The sequence below is a fragment of the Adelges cooleyi genome, unplaced genomic scaffold (assembly GCF_023614345.1).
Source record: "Adelges cooleyi isolate 19-005CV unplaced genomic scaffold, UGA_ACOO_1.1 ACOO_flye_CR_arks_rails_tigmint_CR_PRNA_30, whole genome shotgun sequence".
NCBI classification, from domain to species: domain Eukaryota; kingdom Metazoa; phylum Arthropoda; class Insecta; order Hemiptera; family Adelgidae; genus Adelges; species Adelges cooleyi.
Genome location: NW_026095971.1, coordinates 4,339,751 through 4,350,078, shown reverse-complemented (window position 1 = coordinate 4,350,078; position 10,328 = coordinate 4,339,751). Strand labels below are relative to the sequence as shown.

General features: G+C 28.1%; 2 protein-coding genes across 3 annotated transcripts; both read right to left on the bottom strand.

The window, feature by feature from the left end:
* Nucleotides 1–205: 205 nt before the first annotated feature.
* On the bottom strand, nucleotides 206–2,540 carry LOC126838107 (aminoacylase-1-like). The gene is made up of 7 exons (XM_050572243.1): nucleotides 2,183–2,540; nucleotides 1,955–2,124; nucleotides 1,702–1,873; nucleotides 1,493–1,639; nucleotides 878–1,292; nucleotides 703–763; nucleotides 206–387 (listed from the first exon to the last, which is right to left on the bottom strand). The coding sequence occupies exons 1-7, from the start codon at nucleotides 2,274–2,276 to the stop codon at nucleotides 244–246; spliced, it is 1,203 nt and encodes a 400-aa protein (XP_050428200.1). The 5' UTR covers nucleotides 2,277–2,540; the 3' UTR covers nucleotides 206–243.
* Nucleotides 2,541–4,520: 1,980 nt separating this feature from the next.
* LOC126838173 (PRKCA-binding protein) lies at nucleotides 4,521–7,956 on the bottom strand. Of its 2 annotated transcripts, none has more exons than XM_050572347.1 (9): nucleotides 7,716–7,956; nucleotides 7,578–7,642; nucleotides 7,402–7,516; nucleotides 7,006–7,134; nucleotides 6,638–6,911; nucleotides 6,429–6,562; nucleotides 5,988–6,181; nucleotides 5,590–5,911; nucleotides 4,521–4,889 (listed from the first exon to the last, which is right to left on the bottom strand). In XM_050572347.1, the coding sequence occupies exons 2-9, from the start codon at nucleotides 7,622–7,624 to the stop codon at nucleotides 4,710–4,712; spliced, it is 1,395 nt and encodes a 464-aa protein (XP_050428304.1). In that variant the 5' UTR covers nucleotides 7,625–7,642; nucleotides 7,716–7,956; the 3' UTR covers nucleotides 4,521–4,709. The 2 variants fall into 2 exon arrangements, with proteins under 2 accessions (XP_050428304.1, XP_050428303.1); XM_050572346.1 differs by having other exon boundaries at nucleotides 7,738–7,956.
* Nucleotides 7,957–10,328: the final 2,372 nt, after the last annotated feature.

The following is a 10,328-nucleotide window of genomic DNA, read 5'->3' as shown; positions in this document are numbered from 1 at the left end:
AACAAACCAACAGAAGTCAGCAAATAGCACTGCACTCTGCAGTATTTTGAATAAAAATGTAGTGAATGTGTGCATAACATATTATTATAATTTTGTAATAATATAATATTAATTTGACAAGATTATGTTATGTTCTAGATTAATTAGATAGTTTATATTTTATTTTCTATATTAAACATTTAACATGAATCTATAAAGACATTAATTGAAAATCTAATTATTATATTAACATTGAAAATAACATCAAACTGAAGCCAAACTTTTGATAAGATTATAGTAAATATCCAAGCCTTTTAGAAAGATCTTCTCATTCAAAAATTCATTGTGATCGTGTAAAAGAATAGGAGTGTTGTTCATTGGTGAAAACCCTATTGCTGGAATTCCAATCTGTAATAATAATAATAAAAATAACAACATATAATATTGGAGTGTCGCAAATATGATGAAACAAGAAATGAACTTGATATGCCGATTAGCTTCCAAGAAGGGCTAGGAAACCAATCTCACAACATATTAAAAAAATCAAATTTTTTTAAATAATACAAATTTATGACAAAATTTAATCATTATATTCTATGTATACTATAGTTCTTATTTAATCATGTACATAGAAATATTGTAAAATGTATGGCTAACGACCTCAGAAGTCAAGGCCCTTATTAGTTATTATAATAAAATAACAAGAATATAAAAAATGTATACCTCTCTAATATATCGACTATCTGTTGCGCCAGGAAATATACTTGTTTTAAGATTGATATTCCTAAGAAACATCAGTCATAATTATTATTTATAGTAATTAATAAAATACATAATAAATCATACAATGTTATATCAAAAATTATAAGATTACAAACATAATATGTTAACCACTTACATTTTGTCACATTGATCTTTAAATGCAATCCAATAAGGATTTTCATCATTAAGTTTAGTCGGCTGAATACGAGCATTTTTTTCTTTGAACTCTAAAGTAACTCCTTCCCCAGCTTCTCTACACCATTGTTGTATTATACTTTCCATTACGTTGGGATCCACTTCGATGGCCAATCGTACATCAAAACAGACTGTTAATTCAGGTGGCACAACATTTATTTGACAACCTCCTTCTAATATTGTCAAATTGATAGACGTAATATCACCAGGTCCAAGATTACCATTCTTCAACCTTAATTTTTCACATTCTCGCCAATTCATGAATTTGTCAATAATAAAACGTAACTTTTCACCAGCTGTATTTTCATGAAGCAAAGACCCATGTCCAGGTGTACCAGTACATTTTATAACAGTTTCTGTTGATTAAACATTAATTAAATTAAGTGTATTACTCATTAATTTATGCAAACACCTATGAATTGTAATACACGTTAACCCTTGTCCACACTAATGAACTGAACCTCAAACTGCATTTTACTACAAGTTAGTGTTGCATTTCAGGGTTCAGACTTTGGTTCACTAGTATGGACAACACTTAAACTACAATACAACTTACGCCATAGTGTCCGTTCGCCATAGTACAAAGCATAACTGTCGTCAGGACTAGCCAAGCCTTCATCTAATGCAAATCCAATATTTAAAGCTGAAAACTCAGGCGTTTTCACAAACTTTTTCATACCAAAAGTTCCACCTATTTCTTCATCTAAAATTATTTAAGAATTGTATAAAAAAACTTTTACGGCTATGATAGAAAGAAATACTAACCCGGTACAAAAGAAACATGAATGGTTCTATTAAAAACTAATTTATCTCTTAAATATTTTCTAATAGTTTCTAAATATTGAATTCCAACACATTTCATATCTTGTGCTCCTCTAGCATAGATATTACCATCATCATCTTTGTGGGCAGAAAACGGTTCATAAGTCCATTTTTCCTTAAAACCACAAAATGAAACATGTAATAGTAACAATTCAATAAAAAAGTATAATGTTTAAACATAATTAATTATACAAACTGGATAAACAGGAACAACATCCATATGAGAATTGAGCAAAATAGATGGGAGATCGGGTTTCTGTCCAATCCATGTAATTATGATAATAGGCTTTCCGGGTACTATATAATATATATTGGACGGTAAACCAAGACTCTGAGCTTGTCGTAGAAGAAATTCAACACATTTACCTATTTACAGAATAGTTTATTCATATTTTACTTAATAATAAAATATAAAAATACATACTATAATCGACATCCGGATGAACCGAAGGTATACGAAGATATTCCCTAAAGTTAGTAACTGCTTCGTGTTCAGTACAATTACTAGAGGAAGACATTTTTTGTCTTTTAATTTTAATAATTCGACAAGAATGTATGCGATTTCAAAAAAAGTATAATAATTGTATCATTAACAAATATCAATATAGAAAGAACTATTTTTAGTTATTACGCAGAAGTAACGAATAATAATAACACCTACTTTATCATAAAGGTCTATGTGTATTATGTATGGTTGGCCTTACGACTAATTTCTACTCAAAAATCGACTTTAAAACTTCTCAACAGTTTATCAAGAAATTGATAAGATACTGCTGTACAGTGTACAATACTGCTGTACAGAGTGTATAAAGAATAAAAAAATCTGACCGATTTACGAACGTTTTGTAGTACAATTCCGTAAGATTATCGCGACACACTCTATATAATTATTATAATTTGTATAAATAAATAATAGACTCCATGACATTATACATCAAACATTCAAGATAAAAAAAAACAACGCAATGAGCATTAACGATTTAAATTCTAATCCATGTGTATTACATGTAGTGAGATATTATACATAATTTTTTTTTATTACCTACTGAATAATACTTATTAGACTAACTAAAAAAACAATTTTACTCTTACCCACTAGATTGTTTTTATTGGTTGAAAAAAAAATGCTCAATATTTCAGCCTTCCAGATCGACCATTAGATATAAAGTCATATTTTCCCTATTTAATTTACACGAAAAAAATGTCTCATAATACTCATTTTGTGATTTTGTCCATTTATCATTATTATTGTTATACATCCATACGGTTTTGACAAAAAAAACTTTTTAAAAATTATAAAATTAATATTTGCGTAAATGTTACTAATTAAATTATATAGACAATTATTAATGTATCGTATAGTATTTTAAAGATGAACGGACATTTTCTTCGTGTAAATTACGTAAATGAGGGTAGTATTATATTTTATAGGAACCATTTAGGATTGATTTCGAAGACTGAAATGTTGTACATTTCTTCTTTTCGACGAATAAAAATGATCCACGGGGGTAAGAGTGAATATTTTTTTGGAAAACCGAACAGTCCAATACTTTTACAATTATTTGTACCACTAAATAGTTTTATAACAAATTTACAGCCGACTTGAACTATAATAAAACCTAAGCAGTTTTCAACATTTTCTCCTATAATTGTTTTTAACATATTTACCTCCTTGCAATTATCTTTATAAGTACTTGTACTAAATGTGGTTAGGTTTTTTAATTTAATATGTAATTTAAATTATTTTTATAAAAATAATATTGGCTACACAATTTTTTAATAAGAAATTATATTTGATTGTATGTTTATAAATGTAGTCTAATATTCACATCTACAAAGTGAACTAAAGAAAAGAAAATCTTAAGCTACTATTTAAATTTCACTTAATATTTAGAGACACGCTTGTAGAGTAAAGACTACCTACTTCCGCTAAATTAGAAAGAAACTAGAAAAATATGTTACTTGAGATTTTTCTACAGTTTTTAGTAGTCTTCTTCATGTATTACCTACCTACCAATATACTAACTACACATAGAAACTGACTTATTGCAGATCTTAATTTAGATTAATAATCACAAGATGATGATTTATAAAAAGAAAAGTAAGTTAGTAATTTAATTTTAAATAAAATATAGTAAAAGAACAAATCGAAATTTATCAATGCATTACATTCTCTGGCTATACGATTAAGAGAATTATTATAGTAACCGTAGGATGTACGATGGAATGGAATTTCAAACGTGGGACAATAACGCGATTGAACAGTACTTCGAGATCTTAAAAAAGCGTCTTCCTCTAGTAATTGTACTGAACACGAAGCAGTTACTAACTTTAGGGAATATCTTCGTATACCTTCGGTTCATCCGGATGTCGATTATAGTATGTATTTTTACGTTTTATTATTGAGTAAAATATGAACAAACTATTCTGTAATTAGGTAAATGTGTTGAATTTCTTCTACGACAAGCTCAGAGTCTTGGTTTACCGTCCAATATATATTATATAGTACCCGGAAAGCCTATTATCATAATTACATGGATTGGACAGAAACCCGATCTCCCATCTATTTTGCTCAATTCTCATATGGATGTTGTTCCTGTTTACCCGCACTCTACATAAACTAGTGCTTAAATAATAGTTATAAATAAATATTGTTATTTTATAATTTTGGAATGGTATGAATAATTTTTTTTACTTTGCTTTGTTGTAAATATATATAATAATTTATACTGTAAATAAATTAACAGTTATATTTTGTCCCATGAGGAATTTTTAATTATATATGACACATATTAAAATAAAATAAATAGTTAAGTGTAACAAATTGGTTATACATTGATTGACTAGAATTGTAAAATATATAAATGTACGTTTGGTATATAAATTAGAATGTAATCATTGAAAGTATACAGTAAGTCAGATCAAATTTTGAAACGGTAACAATACAAGTCCTAAAAATCTAACAAAAGGGGTGATGTTTGTTCTTTTTCTGGGTCCAGACCAGCATCAAGGCATAACTGTGCCAAGTCCATGGCAGCAGACACTGTATCCCTTTTATTTTCTTCATTTGGTGGTGATGATAATGGAAAATCTTTATATACTTTGTTAGTGTCATTTAGAAGTTGTAGTGGCTAAAATATACATTATGATCAGTATTAACTATTAAAGTCACAATGAATCAAATAAATACAGCAAATACTATACAACACTTGCCTAAAGAATAAGCTAAGTTGTTATCTATATTTTTTAAGTGCATAGTAGAAACCAAATCTGGACATTTTTTTTTAAACAACAAATAAAAATTTGGGTTATAAATATATAATTTTTTATTAAATTGACAAGCAACTTCAAAGAACATTAGGTGTCTATAGTTTTTTTTATACATAAATACATTAAACATTTCAATTAATCGGTCAAGTCCTAATTGATTTTTATTTAAAAAATGCCCAGGTTTCGCTGTTCTTTGATTACATTTTGAATGAAAACATAAGATAAGTAAAAATAATGTATATTACTTTAATGTTTTATATTAATATATTCAGCGTTAGCTAGACCTCTTTTATAATTGAATACAATTAACACAATATAGCTCTCTAACTACATAAACATGATGCCCAAATGTTGAATTTTTTATCACACGGCATAACAGATAAGTTGCCTAGCATCAAAACTAGACAATTTCTATTCTTTTAAAGTTCAATATTGCAGTGTAAACTTCAATGCATACAAGTTGTAAGTTATACCACAGATTAGATATCTAATCTGTGATTATATTACAATAAATGTCTTTAATAAAAAGATATTTTCTAATAAATTAAAATTTTTTCTTACATCATCTCTACTCTTGTCTTGATAAAAATCACCAGACAAATCTACAGGAGGCTGGACAGATTCATACTGAAATGCTGTGCGAGTTAAATCCATTTCTATTGGAAATAGCGGTGCCTCATCACACGGACCACCATCAATGCCACCTCCTCCGAGCATTTGGCCCATTTCATGGTTATATCTTGCCAATTGGGACGCAATAGCATGCAATTGACCGACTACATCATGTACATGTTTGTTTTCGAGCAATTCAATTTTGGTCAACACGTCCTCTCGCAGTGCAGAAAATCGCTTTCTAGCTAACTGCCGGCATCTTAAAACTAGCCTGGAAAAAAATTCCGATTACAAAATATTAAGCTACATTATTATAATATTAGTGAAATTATTAATTACAATTTTACCTGTACTCATAATTTCCTGTTTCTAAACGGTACAATGGTTCATCAGCCGAACAATAAGTCATTTCTTCATCATCCAATTCTTTAACTTTTAAACAGTATGCAAGATATTCAAATTTAACATCAGCATATTTCCGTATTGTTTGTTTAGTGTCTGGAATGGCTTTGTGTAAGTATGTGCCAAATGATTTTGAAATCTAATAATTAAATACATAAACATTATTATCCTACTTCTTCATTTTTATTTTTATTTTAAAATCAGTGTTTATGTGTAGTGGGGCAAAAGTCTGTTTTGCAGAGTTTCCGAAGTCAAACTCAATACTTCATTAGTACAAAATAAAACACTTATAATTGACTTATACCCCAGCACCATACATGTTTACTTAAAAAAAAATTGTTTAAGTTTGAATACACTAATATAATTAATTATAAATGCTTTATTACAGGTTTTAAAGCTTTAACTAATTGTAGTCCTTGACGTTCCATTCGCCTGTGATACTCAGCAAATCGTACCAAAACTTGACTGGCTCGTGGTTGAGGTTCTCGAGCACCAATTTCAGCGAAGGCGTCTCCAAATTCTAAGTTATTAAATAATAAATATTTAATTATAACTGTTACATCTAATGATAAATAAACTAACATAGGTACATCACCTTTAAAACATTGAGTAAGAGCAAAAAATGAGCGCAATACACGGTCTGTGTGGTCTACTAGAGAGCGGTATGACTGTTCCATATCATCTAACTGCTGTAGGCGTCTGACTAGATGATCATTGACAAGTATAGCACGGGACATGCCCAAAGAATCTGCTGTAGTGGATGACATGCGTTCAACCAGTCTGTGTTTAACTTTTTTTAGTATAATATCTAAAGTTTTGCCTTGGCGGATATCAGCGTGTAATTTATTGTACTTCAAGATAACATTATCCTAGGTTTTTAAAGAACCAAAGAAAAAGGTGTTAAAATAGTATGTATGTGATTTCTATTGGCACTTTTAGTTTATATTGTAAAATAATACTTACTACACTTGATTGAATCATTTGTGCAACTTGTAGTTTTGTACAACCACGTACACATTTGTTATTGATGGCCAACAGTTCATCACCGCTATCCAACGTACCATCAAGAGCAGCAGGCGAGTTGTCTGAAACCTACAGAATGTTCACAGTACTAACACATTCACTGCATCTATAGGCTATAGCTTTTGGTTACAGCCGACACACACATATATATAAATATTTTAGCAGTGCCTTAGTCGGCTATAGCCTACATGAGGTCTATTCAATGGAATGTGCTCTAAAATGTTAACATACCGAGAGAAATTGTATTTCTACAATTTTATGAAGCATTGATCAGTGTACATCAATTTTTCAATGCAGCGATATAATAATATATCAGTGTTGATAATAATACAATACCTGTATGATGTATATACATGGGCAGTGTGGTGGACCACCACCTATTGTTATACCAATCAAATTGGTATTGGGATCTTTTACAATCGTCACGACACCTGAAGTGACTTTCATGCCCCTAAAATAATAATCAATTAAAATAAATATGTGGTAGATAAATAACAATTAAGTCTTATTACATTTTGTCCTCGTCCAAAGCAAAATCGTAATCATAGTCGAACATCATGATTACAGAACGGTGTACCTACAATGTAGAAATGCCTGTTTATATTCACCGACTAAATTGAATATGTAACTATTTATTCATAACTTAATACATAATATTATTAAATACGTCACCAGCGCCTCGGTTTCAGGCAATAGGACCACGGCTACGAAATTAAATATTTTTTCTATGACGGCTGAGTAGACCGTCAACTCTTGAAGATTTTTTTGACTTAGGTATTGATGATTAATAAATTATTCAGAATAATAGCTGATACATGTATATTGTATAGATAAACCAATATATTATCATAGATATGATTATAGAGTAAAAATATGTTTACTGATAACCGACTTCCGACTTTCCAAGTGTAGATACTGATTATAGACAAGTATACTAATATAAGTGGTATTGAGCACTGATAAATGCCCGACCTCCGACCTCCCTGTCTATCTATATTCATCTTATATATATCATTTACCATGGCAACTGGTAGAAGACCTGAATTGAAATTACGTATAGTTTCGATAGTCGAAAACTTCACCTCTTCGTAGCTCATTTTAAATACATAATATGCCGTATGGGTTCATATTCAATAGGGGTAGGTATTAAGTATTAGATAAGAATATATTTTTCTATCAAAAGAGCGTGGTTTTCCGTCTTTTCTTATATAAAACAATGATAATATTATGTAAACAAAAATAAAATTTAAACTAACTTTAAAATTATTGATTCCTTAACTCGCACAAGTCACAAGTATTGATAATTTATTTTATGGTTACTGTAAAGTAAACATTATTTGACTTTTTTCTTGCCTAAAAAAATATTTTTGTTTGAAAAATAAACCCAATTATTTTGCATAAGGTTGTCATTGACAATAAATATAATTGCCGAGTGACAAATTAATTCGTCAGAGGATTTTACAGGAAATATTTTAGAATAATTTATTTATTGTTTAAAAATCATTGTTATTAATGAATATTGTTCTCATTTTTTCACTACATACCTTAAAGGCATAAAAGTGACATACATTTACGATTCATCCTGTATTGAGCATATACAAAGAGATTAATTTTGTATTAACAAAATAAGAGGAACAGTAAAACAGTTAATACTAATCACATCATGCAATAAGACTGACAATAAATTAAATTGACAGTAGTGAGTAGGATAGAATTTTATATTATAGGAATTTAAATTACTTTTTTTAGTAAATACTAAAAAAATTAAACAAAAAAAACTAAACACCATTATCAACATTTATTAATTTAAAAATTATCAAATGTACATTAACTAGAATAAAACAATGTGTTGTTGGTTTTTAACATGGGTTCTTTTATTTATTAAGAGGACGTCATACACCCGTTATTTTCTTCAAAAATCCCGCCTTGCGTGAATTATAATTTTACAAAGGTTGTAATCAAAACTAAGAAACCAAATTTTCACTCAATATAGACAACAAAGATGTCTGTGCTCTACCATGGCCCTTTTTTAAATATTTCAACCAGTTAATGAATGATTAATTAAGAAAGGACTTTTTTAAAAATGATATAGCGTCGGTTGTTTGTATAAGGTATATCAAAAAATACAGATGCTGGAGCACAGCTAATTTTGGCGTGTATAATATGTATGAATTTCTTTCCTTAACTATATATGAAGCCTGAGAAAAATTAATCCGTGTAAAACTGTTTTGATGGTGGAAAATTGTCTATTCTTTACTCCTTAGAAATGGCCTGTGTCCTTTTAAGGGTCCTGTATCAAGGCCGTTATAACTTATAAGCAATATAGATGACACCTCGTATCAAAATTTAATAATACAATTTTTTTGAAATAGAAGAAATTAAAATTTAATACAATGTATTGTAATAAAAGTAACTATTGAACATTTTGTTTGATACTTTTTGAAACAAATCAGTTCATCCAAAACAAATACAAATTTACTAAAATCAGATTATTCTACAGGTATTATTTCTATTCCTGTAGTGATTTGTTCTGTAGTTTCAGTAGCCATCTGTTAACCACCAAAATAACTATAACCGTTGATTATAAATGTTTTAATATAATATTTATAATGAATGCTATAACTTTTAAAAAATGGTACATGTTAAAATTTATATTCTAAAACTAACACAAATTAACTAAAAAATAAGTTACAATGAAATTGTTTTTGACAAATATTGCTTATATCATATTTAGTAATATTACATATTTACTATGAAATGCTTAAATTAGTTAAAGCAATATTCAATTACATTATATTATGTTATATTATACATAAATTATCAATTATCAATTATATTATAAATAAACACAAATTGCATAGTAATTGTTATTGTAACATTTTTATCTAAGCATACAATTATTTTATTTTTATAAAATAATAAATAAATAAAAAAATAATTTTTACAGTATTACTTTAAATATAGTTGTTATTATAGCTTTTAATGAATCATTCTCAATATTACTAGTAATATTCATATGTTTTTATTAAAATTATAAGATTTAATAATGCGTAAAATTTCTTTAGGACCAAATAATATGATTGTTGATTAGATAACTGATAATTTTAGCAATTATAAATATATTTTATATATTATTAACAATTAATAATATATAAAATATATTAAGCATTATTTTTTTTTTACTCAATTTTATATTGAATTGATTATTTTATAGGAGGTATTTTTAGGCAAGCATCTTAATTTTTCCCTTAAAACTACGATAC